Source organism: Lithobates pipiens, unplaced genomic scaffold (genome assembly GCF_037356315.1).
Source record: "Lithobates pipiens isolate NorthernLeopardFrog02 unplaced genomic scaffold, aLitPip1_a1.2 Scaffold_18, whole genome shotgun sequence".
Classification (NCBI taxonomy): Eukaryota; Metazoa; Chordata; class Amphibia; order Anura; family Ranidae; genus Lithobates; species Lithobates pipiens.
Window position 1 is genome coordinate 171,632,027 of NW_027507758.1, and position 20,778 is coordinate 171,652,804.

The 20,778-nt window shown below is 41.9% G+C and overlaps 1 protein-coding gene across 4 annotated transcripts in view; it reads left to right on the top strand.

Moving 5' to 3' along the window:
- TTC13 (tetratricopeptide repeat domain 13) overlaps positions 1 to 20,778 on the top strand; it is a 119,356-nt gene that overhangs the window by 51,923 nt on the left and 46,655 nt on the right. For all 4 annotated transcript variants that reach the window (XM_077486390.1, XM_077486391.1, XM_077486392.1 and 1 more), the window contains 6 exons: positions 1,115 to 1,225; positions 3,893 to 3,975; positions 10,046 to 10,187; positions 11,751 to 11,925; positions 19,384 to 19,540; positions 20,064 to 20,194. In XM_077486390.1, coding sequence (XP_077342516.1) covers positions 1,115 to 1,225; positions 3,893 to 3,975; positions 10,046 to 10,187; positions 11,751 to 11,925; positions 19,384 to 19,540; positions 20,064 to 20,194 — 799 coding nt within the window. The remainder of the gene's footprint in view (positions 1 to 1,114; positions 1,226 to 3,892; positions 3,976 to 10,045; positions 10,188 to 11,750; positions 11,926 to 19,383; positions 19,541 to 20,063; positions 20,195 to 20,778) is intronic.

A 20,778-nucleotide genomic window follows, 5' to 3' on the forward strand; every position in this document is an offset into this window, starting at 1 on the left:
CAACATTTTTTTTTTTTTAAAGAACCTGTAAGGCAAAAGGTATAATGAGCTAGTATACACGCATACTAGCTCATCGTGAGAAACTTAAAGCGGGATTCCACCCTAAAGTGGAACCTCCGCTGATTGGATCCCTCCCCCCCTCCGGTGTCACAATTGACACCTTTCAGGGGGGAGGGGGGTGGAGATACCTGTCAAAGACAGGTATTTTCACCCACTTCCGGGCATAGACTCCCGTGGGAGTCTACGCCATTTCCTGCCCTGCCGCGCTGTCTGCTGGGACACACACGGGTCCCAGTGACAGCGCGGAGATTTCCTATTGCGCGGCGCGACTCGCGCATGCGCAGTAGGGAACCGGGAAGTGAAGCCGATTCGCTTCACTTCCTGATTCCCTCACCTAGAATGGTGACTGCAGCAGCCGAGAGCCAAGCGATCGATCGGCCTCGGCTGCCAGCATCGCTGGAACCCGGGACAGGTGAGTGTCCATTTATTAAAAGTCAGCAGCTGTAGTATTTATAGCTGCTGGCTTTTAATATTTTTTTTTTTGGTGGAATCCCTCTTTAACTTCGAATGAGGTGTCAGCAGCTGATCCAGATCACCACTGAGGGAGCTGACATTTCCCCTCGACGTGTTGTCCTGGTTTGCGGCTCCTGCCATGTGGGTGGACGGAGTCGTGATGTCATTACTCCCGCACATGCACGCGGGAGACTTCTTTGCGGCAGTGTCTGCCGGACCTTCACATTGCATGCGCCGCTCACATCAGCAGCTGTATGCAAAGTTAATATCTCCTAAACTGTACAGATTTAGGAGATATTAATTTTACCTACATGTAAGCCTTATTATAGGCTTACCTGTAGTTAAAAATAAAAAAGGGTATACAACCACTTTAACAGTTTTCTGTATTCAAAATGTATATATCATGTTCCACTCTTAATTTACTGTACACATGTGCTACCCTATTGAGTAATATTTTGCTGGTGCATATTAATGAGAGAGAGAACTTGGCATCAGACTGAAAGTTCTGTCACCAGCACTTTTGAGATCACAGCAAATCACTAAAAAAAAATTATTTTATTTATTATTATTATTATTATTATTATTTTTTTTTGCGTGATAGGATTACATTGCAGCCCATGAGGATTTTCAGCGCTCTCTAGAACTGAACCAGAACCAACCAATTGCTGTTTTATACAAAGGCTTGACGTTCTTCCACAGAGGACTGCTAAAGGTAACCTTTGTGCACCCTTTGTGTTTTCTCTATTGATTTACCGCATATTTGGAACACAAGTATACTCCCAATTGTTTTCAAAAAAGTTACATGACTGTTATACTGTTTTTAATTTCACTAATTTGCATAGAGATCTATTTCTCTGCCCTTTCATAAAATTGCATTGTGAGAAGGAGCAGTAAAACGCAACCATTGAAACGTTCTTGGGTGAAAGATATCTAGATGAGCCAGCTACCAAGAACTAACTATTTGTTTAGTCCACAAATATTTAAAGAGAAGTATGGGATTTGGTATTTATATAGAATTTTTTTTAGAATTCTACTTCCCTAGCTGGATGCCGCATCGGTCCAATGCTGCATCTGCCCCCCTGCCGGCTCTAACACTGAGAACTGAGCAATCAATCACTGACTGTCAGTCATCAGCTCTCTGCTTCCCTCCCCGCATATGCCGCCCCCCCCCCCCCGCTCACTGCAGTGCTGGCCTGTGGAAGGGACGGGAGCGGCCCCAGCTCGGGCTCACTGAGAGACTGAGCTGGCTGCCAGTCCAGGCATGTGGGCGGATCCTGAACATAAGATCGATATCTTTCCGGAGCCTGGACTGGGTCTGTGACATCAGCTGTCAGTGGGCCTCAGCCCGCGTGTGATCAAAACTGGTCACAGGAATGCAGAACGAATTTCACTCCTGTGATCCACAGGAGAAGTACAACAAAACAAGCTTTTGCTGTACTACTTTGATTTACCTTTACTGTGGCCACTTGTAACAAACATGAAAAGCTACATTGAAAACTAAACAAAATTCAGTCTTTTTTTCAGAAGAAATGTAAAAAAAACTATAAAGAGTGTCCTGGTTTACTCTAATAGGTAAAAAAAAAGATACTACCTGGATCGATATTTTACAGCCCACACCCTTGATAGTGACATTGTTTTATTCTCATTGCCTAATGCACCTTTTTCTCTCATTATTGTGCATATTGCAACACCCTAACAACTACACCCCAGAGTTGCACTTCTGCCTTAGTCCTCATGCACACGGACGTTTTTACAGCCGCTTTTTTGAGCGTTTTTTGCAGCTTAAAAACCTCTGTCCATGTTTGAGCTGCAAATGGCATAGGCGTTTTTTAAGCTGTAAAAAAAACCCAGGACCAGTGCGTTCCATGGCGCGGACCTAGAGCTGTAAAATCGCGGAAAAACGCGCATAAACGCGTGACATATTTTATTTGTTTTCTGAGTGCTATAGCCAAGAGATGTGTTTCTTTATAAAATGCTACTTAATGCTAACGCGCAAAAATGTCAATGCAAAACGCGGTAAAAATCGCGTTTAACGCCATTTTTTTTTTTTTTTTTCCAGGCGTCGGAGCTAGCTTTGCAGCCAGTTTTTTAAAACGTCCGTGTGCATGAGCACTTAGGTTCTACACTAGTTTTTGTTGCAGATCTTGTCATACTGTCTACATTGCATTGTCTGATAGCTTTCTCTACACTATTTGCATTGCGCTCTCTCTCTCTTTACCTCCATATTATGTTCCTGGAAAATGCCTAGAGTCAACACTGTGCTCTTTGGCACCCCCATGTCCACCCTAAACATGATCATTTTTGCACCTGTTCACACTGCATCCTGCCCAGATTTTTCTCCTCAGTACCATCTGCTGTATTCAGCACTACACGCTTTCTGATTTCCTGTTCTTTGTACCTCAACTCTGAGCTCTCTGACTGCAGCCTTGTAGATCGCTCTCTGGCATTCAGTGCTCTTCATTCCCCATAATGTTTGTCTGTGGTATGTTGTCTCTCAGTACCTTCCCTACTGTCATACTGGATAGTGCATTGGCAGGTAAATGCCACCTAACATTGCTTAATTATGCAGGAGCCTTCACCCCCAACCACCCAACCCTTACTGAACACATAACCACCTTGTCTAAATCCTACCCTACCCTGCACAACAATATTATACATTAACAGAGAATTTTTTTTTTTTTTTTTTGCATATTTCTCACACTTAAATGATTCAGATCTTCAAAGAAATTGTAAACCGAGTAAATCCAAGATGCAGTTTTTAAGTTAATATTTAATTTAATTAAGGGAATAAAATCCGTTTTAAACCTGTCTGTCTGTGAAAAAGTAATTGCCCCTTCCCATGCTGAATCATGAATGGACTGTGACAAACCACAATTTTTGGGAAAGCAGAGTTAAATTTCACTTGCCATACCAAGGCCTGATTACTGCCAGACCTGTTGAATCAAGAAATCGCATAAATAAAAGCTGTGTGACAAAGTGAAGCACACTAACAGATCACAAAAAGCCACACATCATGCCACAATCTAAAACATTCAAGAACAGATTATAAACAAAGTAATGTACATGTATCGGTCTAGGAAGGGTTTCAAAGCCATTTCTAAGTCTTTGGAACTCCAGTGAACCATGGAGAAAGCCATTATTCACACATGGAGTTGAACCTTCCCAGGAGTGGCCGGCCTACAAAAATTACTCCAAGAGCATGACGGCGACTCATTCAGGAGGTCCTAAACACTGTGAGTGCTTAATATCTGCTTGTTTCTCTTGCTTTAGGTTTCTATTAACATTGGCATAAATTATGCATTGTGTGTGATTTTTTTGTTTTTTTGGGGGGTTTTTTTTAATTACAATTTTTCTTTTCTCTCAATCATTCTATATTCAGGAAGCTATTGAGTCTTTTAAAGAGGCCTTGAAGCAGAAATCTAATTTTATTGAAGCATATAAAAGTCTTGGTCAAGCTTACAGGTAGGCAAGTCCATGCAAATGTGCAACAGCAGTTGACCTGACCCGAAGCAGGTCAGATCATTTTTAGTAAAAAGGGATTTTTTTTTATTATGCAGGCTAACATATTTGTTTTGAAAATAAATTTAACTTTTGCGCAAGTCATCATTTTGTAATTGGAATATTTTTAAAAATGACATGCCTATTACAAATTTAAAAATGCTGTGTTTATGTAAAACTGTCAACGCAACTCAGAATTGGTCAACCTGGAGGCCATAATGCCTGCTTCATGGATTGGTTGACGATTTAAAGCATAAGTTCACCTTTTCAAAAAAATAAAAAATAAATGCGCCTTTTTTTTGCTTGCCGTTTCACACTGACAGGAAGTATCGATTAACTACCAGAGTGCTCAACATTGTCTTGGTAGTTCATTGAGAACTACAAGCCGACAGCTGCAAAGGATTTTGGTACTTGTAGATGATCCATTCTCAAAACTCTGTGACTGAGGTGGCCACACTCTTTTCAAAAAGTGACAGCTGGTATGGGGAACCTCTCCACGTACTGCTGTCACAGGGAGAGAGAGGGGATCGTGAGTGGCTGCAGCAGTGGGGATATGATGCAAGTCATATTTCAGGCATTTTGTGCAGTTGGAGTTTAATTTACTTTGAAAGACTCCTCCACTGCTAAAGGGTAAGCAGATGATGGTCACTCATATTACCACCTTTACAATCTCAGTGTAGCAATAAGGAAGGCATACCTCAATATTCCTAGTCCATATGAAAAATGTAATGGACAGGCAAAAGAATAAATATCTATAGATATTGTATCACAGAAAAGTGAGTACACCCTCACATTTTTGTAAATCTATTTATTACTGTATTTTTCGCACCACAAGACGCACCTGACCATAAGACACGCCTAGGTTTTAGAGGCAAGAAACGAGAAAAAACAATATTCTGAACCAAATGGTGTACTAAAATAGTTACCGTATTTATCGGAGTATAACACGCACTTTTTTTTCCCCTTTAAATCGTGAAAATCGTGAGTGCATGTTATACGCCAATCTCCGCTGACTGTGAGCGGAGCGATCGCCACCGAGATGCACATAGCCGAGTACACTCGGCTATGTGTATCGGCTACACCCAGTCCCTGTGATCTCAGCGCCGTTCACTAATGCCACATTTTTTTGAATGACTGTACAATGGTTTCCTCCTTCACTGAGTGCCATGATGTTTTCACCCATTCACTAACTTGAGTGATAGTGGGCCTCTTCATTCATCCAGTAGGTATCTGATCATAATTACCAGCAGCCATCCATTTGTTCCACTCTTCTCGCATAAAGACTTTAAATGGTTTGTGGATGGAAATGTTGAGAGGTTGCAACTGGCTGTTAAGACCCTCAGGAATTACAGCTAGATGAGTCTTCACTTTAAAGCACTTTTTTGTAGTTTCACTAATACTTATTCTAAACTGGTACAACAACTCCTCGTGGAATCACTTCTTTTGGAAATGTTTTCCTGTTGAAAATTAGCATGGGCGACAATTTGGTGCCATCTGCACAGGAGGACAACACAACAGTGTAATGTGTTTTCTCATGTCCTGAGGTTTTCAGTTATGGTTTTGGCACCTGTCAGATCAACAGTCCTATTGGATGGAAGATCAAAGGTTAGCGAGACTTCATCCATATTCCCAATCTGGCCAATTTCAAAATTGTTTTTCTTCCTACCGGTAGCATCAATTACAAATTTATGAAAAGACAGAATCTTAGATTCGCATTTTGACTTTTTTTTTTTTTTTTGCGCAATTCTAGTTTTTGGTGCACATAACAAGGTCACGTCGCCTCATAAATCTGTAGCACCACGATGGTGATCCAGTAAAATCCTAAATGCCTTTCTCTACAGCAATGCATTTGGCTTCATATATTATAATTTTTGTAGAGACTGAGAAGCCATTATTCCGGTGATGTGTGATCTATTCTTGCATGGCCACGAAAAGTGTGCTTACTTTTATTTGATTTTTGCAGCTGATCCTCCTGTTTCCTCCACTCTTATCATTTTTTCAGTTGAAAGTGGCCCAAAATGTCTCTCCGCTGCTGTTTTCATGTTGGGTGGCTGGGCTGGCACCTGGTCCTGGCAGTGGGTGGCTGGGCTGGCACCTGGTCCCGGCAGTGGGTGGCTGGGCTGGCACCTGGTCAGTGTTTATTAATGTTTGTTTTTCATGTACTGTATACTGTACTTCAAAAGCATGCACGGCTGTCACTGCTTGCAGATGCGATGGACTGGAAGCAACTTGGAGTGATGCAGCAACCAATTAGGGCTCGCTTTACTATTCAGCACCATGAGAGCAGGCCCAGTGCGTGGAGCAACGCCTAATGTTGTGTGGGTGTGCCTCTGCACACTGGACTTGCTAAAAAGCTTCCTGGGCTTCTACTACATGGGCTGGCCCCCTTCCCTTGCTATATGATTCAGGAGTGCTGCTGGGGCCCGGACGGGCCTGAAAAAGATGCCACCGCAGACCAGTCTGACCCCCCTGTATGCTCAAGCTGATGGTGCCGGCTGCCTCCCGTCTGCGGACGTGCCCTCTGAACACCACTAGCTGGTATGTAAAACGGCGGGGGGGGGGAGTGGCCGACCAGTAGTCACACCATAAGACGCAGAGACATCCCCCCCCCCATATATTCACCACCCCCCCCCCCCATATATTTGGGAAAGTGCATCTTATGGTCCGTAAACTACGGTATATCTTTTCATGTGACAACACTGAAGAAATGACACTTTGCTACAATGTAAAGTAGTGCTTTGTATAGCAGTGTAAATTTGCTGTCCCCTCAAAATAACTCGGTATACAGCCATTAATGTCTAAACCACTGGCAACAAAAGTGAGTACATCCCTAAGTAAAAATATCCAAATTGGGGCCAGTTAGACATTTTCACTGTCCGGTGTCATGTGACTCTTTAGTGTTACAAGGTCTCAGGTGTGAATGAGGCGCAGATTTGTTAAATTTGGTGTTATCGCTCTCTCTCTTACTGGAAGTTCAACATGGCACCTCATGGCAAAGAACTCTCTGAGGATCTGAAAAAAAAAGAATTGTTGCTCTACATAAAGATAGCCTAGGCTATAAGAAGATTGCCAAGACCCTGAAACTAAGCTGCCGCACGGTGGCCAAGACCATACAGTGGTTTAACAGGACAGGTTCCACTCAGAACAGGCCTCGCCATGGTTGACCGAAGAAGTTGAATGCATGTGCTCAGCGTCCTATCCAGAGGTTGTCTTTGGGAAATAGACGTATGAGTGCTGCCAGCTTTGCTGCAGAGGTTGAAGGGATGGGGATGTCAGCCTGTCGGTGCTCAGACCATACGCCTTACACCACATCAAATTGGTCTGCATGGCTGTCGTCCCTGAAAGAAGCCTCTTCTAAAGATGATGCACAAGAAAGCCCGCAGAAGGCAAGCAGACTAAAGACATGGATTACTGGAACCATGTCCGATGAGACCAAGATAAATGTATTTGGTTCAGATGGTGTCAAGCGTGAGTGGTGGCAACCAGGTGAGGAGTACAAAGACAAGTGTGCCTTTCCTACAGTCAAGAATGGTGGAGGTAGTGTAATGGTCTGGGGCTGCATGAGTGCTGCCGGACTGAGGAGCTACAGTCCAATGTGTTAACTATGAATGCCAACATGTACTGTGATATTCTAAAGCAGAGCATGATCCCCTCCCTTCAGGGACTTTGCCGCAGGGCACTATTCCAACATAACGACCCAAACACACCTCCCAAGGTGACCACTGCCTTGCTAAAGAAGCTGAGGATAAAGGTAATGCACTGGCCAAGCATGTCTCCAGACCTAAACCCTATTGAGCATCTGTGGGGCATCCTCATACAGAAGGTATAGGCGTGCAAGGTCTCGAACATCCACCAACTCTGTGATGTCATCGTGGAGGAGTGGAAGAGGACTCTAGTTGCAACCTGTGAAGCTCTGGTAAACTCCATGCCAAAGAGGCTTCTATTATTTTTAAAATGTAACCTTTTATTTTGTTTTCTTTATAAGCCCTTTTGGAGGGGCTTTGGTGAGAGATCAGGGCCCTGGCGTCTCCCCTTTTGAGACAGAAAAAGGGACTGAGGGCCAGGAGACAGTTTACAATGCTCAGTTATGAATTGAGTGATCACTGTATGTGTATATGTATATGTATGTGTATATATATATATATATATATATATATATATATATATATATATATATATATATATATATATATTATAATATATACCGTCTTGGGGGGGGGACTAGAGGAGGGCACTGGGAGCTACCAAAAACAACTTCTTGGTTGTAGGCACTCTGTTATAAAGTAGTTCTATTCTTTTTAAGCAGAGACTTCACATCTGAGGTTCCCTTAAAGATTAACTGCGCTTTTGTGAGAAAAAAAATTAACATATACAATTGCTACACAAGCAAAGAGGAAAAGATCTTTTACTCCTAAAAATATCACATCCCACTTAAAGTTCATATATTTGGAGATCCTAGTATCCATCTTAATGATCCAGTATACTTCTGGTTTACTTAAAGAGAAACTTTCGCCTCCTGCTAATGAAGTCATCTACCCTCCTATATACTTTGTACCTTAAATGGGATTAGTTCCCCCTGGTGAAATCTACAAAATTTCTCACTACATTTGTGTATTTGTTCGAATATTAGAATGGGGATCTCTTAACACTATCCAGTAAGCATCACGTGATTCTTCCCACATATTGTTTGCAACAGGTTATGTAGAAGATGATGTATACACCACATTTAGCTTGAACATTCACTAACTGATAATTACAACAGAACAACCATTTGTGTATGAGCTGTTTGCATGAGAGTCTCTTAAGTAGGCACAGCTTGAGCAATGAGAATACTCACATCTGCACAGCCCCAGCTCAACCATATACTTGGATTTTTCAAGAAGATCAAAGTTAAACTAAATATGTTGTATACATCATCTCCTGCATAAAGGGGGAGAAGGACAAGCACCACCTAAGTGTAGCAGATTAAAAGCAAATTTATTGGGCTAAAAAGCTAGCACTCACATGATAACATGGAAAAACAAGCATTTATACAATAAGCTACACTAGGAGTTGCAGAAGCTTCCTGGTTGATGTAGAACGCCCAGTCAGGAAGATGTGATATCATGGCCAGACGTGCCAGGTGGGCGTGGTGGTGCGCTTCTTCACCAGGCGTTGGTCAGCATGGCTTTATCCATTGCCTGTTTTTAGGACTACTTTCCAGGACTCTTGACACCCACTTCCCTCCCATTGCGCCAAATACTATTCCTTTTTTACAAAACATCTCCTGTACAATCTGTTGCAAAACCCCACTCTTCCAAATGCTTGACATTTGCATTTAAAAAGAAAAACTCAGAACAAAAATTAAAGCATTCAGGCCAATATTACAGACCAGTGTTTTGTTGAGCTCACACGTTATTCCCCATCATATACACCTTGGACTTGAGAACATCAAGCTCTTTGGGTTTTCCTCTTTTTAACTATGTTGCCGATTAAAGAGACCTTCATATGTTTTGATTCTGCTTTTAACGTTTTTATATTTGAAGGCAGGAGACACTGTCGGCTTCAGGGAAGAATGTTGCATTTTCAGCAGAAAAAAAGATGTTAGCCAGAGCATTTGGTTATGATACAATTATTTGGAGTATCCCTTGTAATGCATTCTGTGCAGCATATTGTACAACACTTATTTTTTAAAATTTCTCTATATGCCACTAGATGGGGAGTTTGTTCTGTGTGTGGAGTAGACGTGTCTTTCAACAAAACCTTTGTGCCAGTGTACATAACATGGTGTCACATTATTTGACTCTAAAGTAGAACTCCTTTTCTTTAACACAAGCTTTTCTATAGCTTTGTAGATCTCTCTATATAACATATTTTTTATGTTGGCTGCTATATTTTCAGTGGATGAAAATATTCAAACTAGGCACCAAGAATCATGTTTTTGTCTGTGCCCACTCTACATTAAAAACCTATAATGAGAGAAATGCAGGGGCTGTTATTGATCTTCCTTTTTTCTTTCTTTTTTTTTTTTTTTTTTTTCAATTTCTTTTTTTAGGGAACTTGGTAATTTTGAAGCCGCCATGGAGAACTTCCAAAAAGCCTTGATGCTGAATCAAAATCATGTACAGACACTTCAACTAAGAGGCATAATGCTTTACCATCATGGCAGTCTACAAGAAGCTTTAACAAACTTTAAGGTGTGTCTTTTAACACTGATATATAGTCTATTTGTTCCTATAGATAAGCGAGTCTTTGGCCTATTTTGCAGGATGCATATTCCAAGGATATTGACGATTATTACCTTTTTGACCTCAATAACCAGGATGTTAAATAAGCTTTACATAATTAGTCAGGTTGAAAAAGACATAAGTTCAACCAAAAATATTCATCCAGTCCCACATACGCAATCCTATACCCACAGTTGATCCAGAGAAGGCAAAAAAACAGCATAGCATGATCCAGTTTGCTCCAGCAGGGGAAAGAAATTCCACCCTGATTCCCCAAGAGGCAATTGGATATTCCCTGAATCAATTTGCATATAAATGTTAGGTTACCACAGAAATTAACGTCAAAGTTTCACAAACCAATATTGTATACAGCATATAAGTACAGCAATATAGAAGTTGTTGCCTGGTGTTTTTTGTAGATCATTTTCAATTGGTAAACACTACTAGTGTATTTGCTGAATAGTTACGGAGTTTAACTATCAAAAAAGGCAGACCAGAACATGGGTTGGTAGTGTCAACCTATAAGAGGGGTAATAGGAATTTAGACAATATTTCTAACCTGCCTGATTGATGGATTGACTGCCCTGAAAACATCAGGGCAGCAGACAAGATTTCAAATGGACATCTACAAGAGGCACTGAGATTTTTTTTTTTTTTTATTTTTTTTTTTTTATATTCCATGCACCGTTTTATCAAGAAAATGTAAACATATAGTACATACAAATGCTTGCAGTTTTTGTTAAATATACATACATAATTCTTGTGATTTGTGCACAAGTACTAAACTACTATACAGGTCACTATTAACTGCTCTTTTCTTCATTCTTCTCTGTATTTTGCTGTCCATGTTTTGCTCTATCTGTTGCTTTGCGATGTGCCCGGGACATGACTCCATGAGCTCTTATCTCTTGTACAATAGAGCGAAGCTGCAGGAACAGAACTGGAGGCATATGTGGCATATCAGGTGGCTGCTTTGTCAATGCTCTGATAAGTCTCATTAACACCATCTCTTCCAGGGTACATGGCAGGGAAGGAAGTTTGCTAACACACTGCAGAAGACAGCATAATATCTCCCCCTGACTCTCAGATCAGCACATCCTGTCCTGTTGTGTCCATTCTCCTCCCCCTCCTTCTCCTGTCTGTCGGCACTGAGATTTTAACACTTATTTGTTTGGAAGAGTGAAGAGCACAAAATCATTCAGTGAGCTTACTGGCTCCAATGAGACAGGCCAGTGGGTACCCAGAACATGCAAGCGGACAAGGGCTATGAAACTTTAGAATGTTACCCAATCAAGCTAGAAATGTTGCCTATGGTTAGATTGAAGCATTCGTAAAACACATAACAATTGGTGCTTGATGTGGCCAAATTCAAACAGACCTAACTTTGTAATATGTATGGGTTATAGTCTCTGGAGGACCTTCTGAGAGTACAAAAGCTTTGGACGTTGGCTTGTAAAAGTATGTTTGATATTACAGGGATTGTGTGGATATATTGCTTGGTGTTCACTTGTTGTCATTGTCCCTTTTCTGTAGCGATGTTTGCAGCTGGAACCCTATAATGAAGTCTGCCAATACATGAAAGGACTCAGCCATGTTTCTATGGGGCATTTCTATGAAGGAATTAAAGCTCAGACCAAAGTAATGTTAAATGATCCACTACCCGGTCAGAAGGCAAGCCAGGAGTATTTAAAAGTAAAGTACTTAAGAGGTATGTGTTTTATGCATTGAGTGTCCTAATTCATTACTAGATAACTAACACAACTTTTCCTATTCAACCTATAAACTGTGAATATGTAAAGCTTAAAGCCCAACTCCAGGAAACTTGAAAAGTTGCTCGTTTAGGTCTAATGGTTTTGTTAAAGTAGGTTTACTTATCCAATCTTCTCCGCTGATAGACTGTTTCTCGCAGCTTCTTCTCTCCTGTGACCTGACTTTATTAAAACCAGTACAGGGTCCGTAGCCCTGCATTGGACATGATGAAGCCTGGGCACAGTCCACCACTGGAGCATAGGTCAGTGCCATCTGCTGGGGATAGGTTTCAAGTAAGTAAAAGTTTTTACTCTCCCCTGGACAAAACATGCAATAAACGCCTGCAGTGGAGGTGCAGCCCCACTACAAGAGATCATTTTCAAGGTTCCTGATGTCAGGCTTTAAAGTAGACCTGTGCTTTGCTCATGCAGCACACGTTCACCTTTCTTTCACTTCATACAACTCCACTGCTGAGTGTTAAGAAAATATATTGTCCTCCTGGGTATGGAGGAGCATATAACGTGATAAGTGTAATAGCGATCAATCACCAAACACCAGTGCGTTCACATTGGGAGAGTCCACAGCTATAAGCTTCATCATGAGTGGCTCTACCTAACCACTAAATAATGGCCTGGATTGAGTTTTTCCATAAGTAATGAAACCTGACTTAAATATATAACAGAAGTATACTACTACTGACCCTGAGTTATGAAATCAAAGCTCTGCCTAAACACCCCCCCACGTCCACTTCCTTAGAAGCCCAGAATTACTGTACATCTACACGTATAACATTCTTAGACTGGGGCAGCGAGTGTTGGAAGCGAGATATATAAATCATCAAGGGAGGATGAGAGTAATGCATAAACAGAACCCACCACCTTCTCTCCCAATTGTAATTGTAATCTTATCTAGAATTGTATCAATCCAAAGAAAAGCGGCCAGGAACAGACCTTAGCATATATGGCACAAATTTCCTTAATACAGTGCACTCGGAAAGTATTCACAGCCCTTCAATTTTTCCACATTTTTGTTACAGCCTTATTCCAAAATGGATTAAATTCATTATTTTCCTCAAAATTCTACAAACAATACCCAATAATGACAACGTGAAAAATCTTTGCAAATTTATTTAAAAATAAAAAAATAAAAAATCACATGTATAGAAGTATTCACAGCCTTTGCTCAATACTTTGTTGAAGCACCTTTTGCACCAAATGCAGCCTGAAGTCTTTTTTGAGTATTATTCTACAAGCTTGGCACACCGATTTTTGGGCAGTTTCTCCCATTCTTCTTTGCAGGACCTCTCAAGCTCCATCAGGTTGAATGGGGAGTGTCAGTGCACAGCCATTTTCAGATCTCTCCAGAGATGTTCAACCAGGTTTATGTCTGGGCTCTGGCTGGGCCACTCAAGGAGATTCAGAGTTGTCCCGTAGCCACTCCTTTGTTTTCTTGGCTGTGCCCTTAGGGTTCTTGTCCTGTCGGTCTGAACTGGAGCAGGTTTTTATCAAGGATATCTCTGTACATTGCTGCATTCATCTTTTCCTCAATCCTGACTAGTCTCCTTGTTCCTGCTGTTGAAAAATATCCCTACAGCATGATGCGGCCACCACCATGCTTTACTGTAGGGATGATATTGGCCAGGGGATGAGCGGTGCCTGGTTTCCTCTAGACATGATGCTTGCCATTCAAGCCATTGTGTTCAATCTTTGTTTCATCAGACCAGTGAATTTTGTTTCTCATAGTCTGAGAATCAGTCAGGTGCCTTTTTGGCAAACTCCAGGTAGACTGTCCTGTGCCTTTTACTTAGAATTGGCTTCTGTCTGGCCACTCTACCATACAGGTGCTGCAGCAATAGGGGTTGTTCTGGAAGGTTCTCCTTTCTCCACAGAGAAATGCTGGAGCTCTGTCAGAGTGACCATCGGGTTCTTGGTAGCCTCCCTGACTAAGGACCTTCTCCCCCAATAACTGTTTTCCTGGGCGGCCCACTAGTGCTAGGAAAAGTCCTGATGGTTCCAAACTTCTTCCATTTGCAGATGATGGAGGCCACTGTGCTCATTGGGACCTTCAATGCTGCAGACATTTTTCTGTACCCTTCCCTAGTTCGGTGCCTCAATACAAACCTGTCTCGGAGGTCTACAGACAATTCCTTGGACTTCATGGCTTGGTTTGTGCTCTGACATGCACTGTTAACTTTGTTAACTTTGTAACCGTATATAGACAGGTAGGTGTGTGTGTGTGTGTGTGTGTGTGTGTGTGTGTGTGTGTGTGTGTGTGTGTGTGCGCACGCGCGCGCACCTTTCCACATCATGACCAGTACTGAATTTACCACAGGACTCCAGTTCAGTTCGTAGAAATATCTCAAGGATGATTAGTGGAAACAGGATGCACCTGAGCTCAATTTTGAGTGTTCTCGCAAAGGCTGTTAATACTTGTGTACATGGGATTTTTTTTGTTTTTTTATAAATTTACAAATATTTCATAAAAACTTCATGTTGTCATTATGGGGTATTGTTTGTAGCATGTTGAGGAAAACAATTTAATCAATTTTGGAATAAGACTAACATAACACATTGTGAAAAAACTGAAGAGTTGGAAATACTTTCTGGATGCACTGTAGTTCTCCTAATGGGCACGGTCCAAACGCCAGACCTCCAGAATTGTCCACCACTCTCTTGAGAGACTGTAAAACTTCACAGCATTATAGCTTGCCACACCATAACAGTGTTCATTGTATGTAAAGAGGTTTCCTTCGTCTATATAGAATGTAAACAATTAAGACCCCTTATGGGGTATGATCACAAAGATGGGCGAAGCCTGGACTGTATATACAGTCCAGCACCGTGGAAAGGTAAGACTGGATCACCCTGTATTCTGCTGACCATTGCTATAAAAGCCTGCTGCTATATTTGAAGTGTATTCACTGCTGTGTAAACTTTTAAAATTTGGTGCTAAAACTCAACCACTCTGAGAGTCCATTCACACAGGAGCAACTTTGGATCCGACTTGAAGTCGTCCCAAGTTGCCTCAAGTCGCGCAACATTTAAAAATCAATGTAAGTGAATGAGAGCCGTCTTAATGTACACTACTGAAGTCGCTCCTGTACTACTTCAATCCGACTTCTAGGCAACTTGTACCCATTGATTTCAATAGAAGTTGCCTCCAAGTCTGATCCCCTGTCTTAACTGAAGCAACTTTCCAGGAAGTAAAAATAGTTTTCTAGGCAAACCCCTCCCCTCCACAGAGCTGATTATTATGTGATTGGCCACTGGTAAAGTCTCCTCTCCTGGAAGCAACTTTAAGGGCCGGTTCACACAGCGAGGCGATGCGAGGCGACACGGCTCGCCTCGCCTCGCTCTCGCAAGTCGGCCCTGTTCTGTACAATGGAACCGTTCTGAGAGGAGCGACTCGAGTCGCTCCGACTCAGAAAAAAGGTTCCTGTACTACTTCTGGGCGACTTCGGGGGCGACTTGCATTGACTTCTATACAGAAGTCCTCTGCAAGTCGCCGCTGAGGTCCCCGCAGGTCGCGGCGAGGCAAGTCGGAGACGCCTCGCCGCGCCTCGCTGTGTGAACCGGCCCTAAGTTGCCTTGTAAGTTGCCTCAAGTCGTGATGTGATTCATACTCAAGTTGTGTCCAAGTTGCCTCCCAAAGTCTCGCTCAAAGTCGTGTTGCCCCTGTGTGAATGGACCCTGAGTTTAGTCTCAGATCGATGACCAGGTGTTAACATCACACCACAGTTTGCACATTTTACCACCACTCCTGCCTAGAGCCCTTATATGGTTCTCGGGTGCCCCATTTCTGCCCTTTTCCAAGAGAATTCACTACAGAATGGTTTACACCTCGGTTAGTGGGTTCTGAAAACCTCTCCTCTTTATTCTGAACTTACTGCATGAGTACCCGACAGGGGGATATCATCACACAGAACCTGCTGTCTCAGACTTAAACATCTTACTGTGCCTATTGAAGATGTTCCTTTCAAAGATTCTGCAGTTAGAAAGTTTGAGATGCCCTTAAAGACTCTCTGTACTTTGGCAGGCACAGCTGTACAGCCAGTATGTAAACTTCCAACTTGCTGGGCTAGGGCAAATGAACAAAAAGACGACCCTGTTTTTTCAAGATTGTGCTTTATCAGAGCAATTGCAGCAAATTAACTTCTGCTCTGCTTTTTTTTTGTGTGTGGAGGCCCTAGAACATGTTATGAGACAAATTTTCCAGAATGGCTCTAACCTCTATTCACATGCACTCAAAATCTTGTCGCTAAAAGCTGGGATTGCTGAAACCGCCTGTAAGAGAACACTTCACATGTATGCCCTTTCAAGAAAGAGGTCTGTTCGAAGGGCTCTTGACCAATTCATAAAATATGTCACCCACCCTCTTCAGAAGCTCTGCAAAATGAAGAGCATCTAATCGCTATACCCTGGCTTCAAGCAGTGTTCAGCCTTTCCTTTCTGTGCAAGACTTGGACCATAATGCCCAGCAAATCTTCTGCAAACCCCTCTTTCCAATGAAGGGGCACCTTCACTCTTAAGAATGGGAGGATGTCTGTTACTGTTGCCTCTCTGGGCAACAGATGTTCCAGACCTGTGGGTTAATTCGATAGTTTAAGGGGGTACATAAGAGTTCAAAACTCTCTCACTGCTTTCCTCTCTTTATATTTAAACTTGTTCACAGTACCAAAGCCCAACAGGGGCATTACTCATATTCTGGACTTAATACCTCCACAAATGCCTTTTTTAAATTCCCAAATTTTGCATTGAAGGTTGCTAATTACCTCTTAGATAAGAAGGAATACATGTCATCCATAGACAAATGAGATGCCCATCTGCATATTCCCATTTATCCAGCTCAGCACTTTCAGCAGTTTGCGGTGCAGACAATCGCTTCCAGTTTTAGACTCCACCCTTGAGATTTGAGGTCAACGAGAAATCCCTCAATGAGATTCTCAATGAATTTTTTGCCTCATGGTAGCCTTCTTCAAGGCTGTTTCATTCAAGACCTCTCCCAACACAATATCTTGTCGACCTGGAGTAAGCATGCTCATTCTCCCAACCTGTTCCTGTTCAGCCAAGTGAGGAATTCCCTAGCTTGGTGAATCTCCGGGCTAGTCTAACAATGTGGGGAGCTCTTTCCTTCCTTCTCACTGGAAAATGCTTGGAACAGATGCCAGTCAGTGTTTCAGAAGTATTGATAGACCCTGGGGTTATAGGCTGGCACCTTCAGTTAATTGGACAGTGGCACACTCTTCCTTTTAAAGAATAGATGTCTCTTTGGTTTGTTCTTTAAAGCTGTTGCTTCTGAGGCCTGTAATGCTTGAAATGTGGCCTGACACAATGAAGGACATGCTTGTATGGAGGGGGGGAGAACCCCAGGCTTCATCTACTACTTGAGTAATACCTTGTAAGGGGATCAGTCTGTCTCCCACTCAAGCAGCCGTGCCTGAAGTTCTGTCTCATCTGCGTCCCCTGCTGTATGAAAGGTAACTTTCTACTTTTACAAATGGGAGGTTGTTTTGTCTGTTCTGTTGGGTTTCCTTACTGGCTTATCTCCCAAAAATGTTGGATGCACAGGCTTCTTCTTATAGATCAGATCTAAACCCTTGATCAGTCATAATTATTTTGTTGCCCCTTCTTCCATTATGACACTCTGTTGTGCTTTTTTTTTTCTTGATTATTATCTCTGTACTCTGTGATCTGATTTCTACCCTGGGTATCTTGAGTGGCACTCCTTACAAGACTTGACACTCTTTAAGCCATTTCCATCTTCGGAGGAATTTTGTTACTTGCTAAATCAATTGTAAACCGAATCTGAAGGTATCGGTTTTGGCATCGGAGCATTTGCACGAGTACAAGTACTCGTGCAAATGCTTAGTACTGGTACCAATACTGGTTATCGGTCTAACACTAATTTATAGACTTGAATATTGTTTCAAGATTGCAAAATCTGATGTTCTCCATCTTTTATACATCTTGTACTGCCTTGTGAGTAGACAGGATGTTTTATTACCTGGCTGCAGGGTTCCCTTTACTGAGGGTAGTGCAAGTCTGGTGGCCTTTGTGGGACCTACCTGCTGGAGCCTACCTCCCTACTTTGTCAGGCTAACTTTCCTAGTGCTAGTACATGCTCTCCTACTTCTAAGGCTCCATGCACACTGGCGTAAACGCTGCTTCTACAGGAGTTTTGTGTTCTGCCTGCAGAAGCAGCTAATGTTGTCCTATGTGTCCATGTACAGTAGGACAAATATGTACAGGCATATTTTGAGCTCTATGTTTAGAGGCAGGAAAAAACCCTTCTTTTTTGCGTTTTTGGTTGGAGCTCACTGGCAGAAAAAAAACTTAAAATTCTTCTAAACTCATCTATACTCTGTACAAAAAATGCTCTATATGAGTGTTTTTTTTTCCCTCCCAAGAGAACAGACAAGTGTCAGAAAAAGACTTGGTCTTCAAAGGGGTTGTACACCCTTGAGGTTTTTCATCTTAATGCATGCTATGGAAGGTGGGGGGGGGGGGGGGGGGGGGGAGAAATGATCCCTCCCAATGCTTGTAAAAGCAGTCTAGAGGCCAATTAGCTACTAAGATTGATTTTACATGAAAGCCAACCACTGGCTGAAAAGAATGATACCAAGATGATGCCTAAACCTGCAGGCATCATTCTGGTATAACCATTTAAAGTCCAGAAACATACCAGTACGTTGTTGGACATATATTGTAGTGTTCTTCTCATGCAGCCTGCAGCTGAATGGCATAATTGAAAAGCAAACAATGGTAACAATAAAACTAACTCAATAAAACAACTTTTTTTTTTTTTATCGCAATCTGTGCCTAAAAAATATATGCCAATGCATGGGGGCAATCCGTCCCTAATGTTAGGAGCAAATCGCCCCTGCCCCCAAGCTTTGGCATGTATGCTCTTTTTTTAATAGATAGAGAGATATATATATATATATATATATATATATATATCTATCTATCAGAACTGAAATTCCATTGTGTGAAGGAGCAGAGCTAGGAGTTTTTCGCTTAAAGCTGGGTGGAGTTATTTGGATAAGCAAATAATGTCTAAAGATTTTAGAGCACAGACAGCAGGGCAGCACAGGGCACAAGAAAGCAGAGCTCCCATACTAGCTCCTTCTCAGGTTTTTATAAATGAACCAAGGTGGTATTTTGTAGCCAGAGAGCCCAGTGCAGGAGTACAGACACAAGTTTTCCGCCTGAATGCAAAAATGTTAACATGAGGCCACAGCATCTGGTCACTAGCATGGTGATTCACTAGGCACTTTAGGAAGTGAAAGGGCAACTTTGGCACTGGGTAGGGGAACCAGGCGATGGAATTTGTGACAAATGGGTTTATTGTTATTTTTATAAAGAAAACCCTAACCTGTGAATTAACTGTGTTGACTTTGCGTTCCTTTCTTTTGCAGAGTACTCTCGCTATTTGCATTCACATCTTGACACTCCAGTGACTGAATATAATATTGATTCTGACCTGCCTGGAAACTTTAAAGATCACTGGGCAAAAAATCTCCCTTTTTTAATAGAAGATTATGAGGAACAGCCAGGACTACAGCCTCACATAAAGTAAATGCTTAGTTATAAAAAGAACATACTTAGATTTGTTTATGAAAAACAGTGTTTTTTTTCTAGGGGGAAAAAAAAAAGAATAAGGTTAGTTGCCCATAGCAGCACTTTCAGGGTTGAACCCAAATGAACTTAGCCCACTGAACCCACCAAACTCTGTACATTGTTTTGCCAAGCATTGCAGAAGGCATTTTTGTTTTAAAAATTTACTAAAAACTCCTTTGCTGAAAGAACCAAAACACCGTAAAACTTTGGCAGCACAACTGCAATTAAATGACTTGAAAGTAAGCCCCCGCTGAATACCCTCAGAGGTTCATGATAGATCTCTTGCGTGGCTAACATTGGGCTGATGGTTTCTTAAAAGGCAAATTATTTTATATTGGATCCAAATTTATAACGTTTAGGTTAGGATTTCCTTGGATTGTCTAGTCATACGTTTAAAAAAAAAAAAAAAAAGTAGAGTAGAAAACACATTCAGTTAGTTTTTGGTAGCATTTAATGGGTTTACTTTTATATTCTATAGAGATGTTTTGCCTCACAATTTTGAAAGCTACAAACCAGAAATACAGGAACTTGTATGTGTAGCAGATCGCCTGGGAGCTTTAATGCAGTATGAAACATTGGGATTTCTTCCAAATAGGAGAATTCACAGAGGTACAGTATGATGGCATTTATTACATATATTATAAGGTACCTTGTGTTTTGACCGCAGTTTTTATTTTTACCCTTATACAATAATGCTAAACGCTTGCATGTGCAAGAATGATTAGTCAGCCTGCTGCAGAGCTGATGTAGGTCATTGACTGATCTGAGCTCTGTAATGGGAAGTATGGGTTGTTGAGGGGCAGAGGTTGAAAAATACTGTAGTTTTTAAAAAATTATCCTTAAGGTGGTTGAGAAGGCAGAAGGTTTTTAATTTTTTCCATTTTATGCAGTACGCTGAAAAACCTTTTGGCATGCAGCTCTCCCCTAGACCCCCCTCTAAATACATACCTGAGTTATTGGCGCCCGCTGCTGTCAATCACATCCAGTGATGAGGGAGCTGTGGGGCGGGGCCGAGCCCTGCTCTGTGTGTCCTATGGGCACACAGAGAAGGGCTCTGGAGTGAAAACGCCAGGAGTGCCTACATAGCAAGCAACCTCGCCAGCTGCCTGTTCTTGTACCCTTATTTGACCCCTTCCTGAACCAGCCCCTGCCTGTTTTTGACAACTTTTTCTGCCTGCTGTCTGGGCTGACCA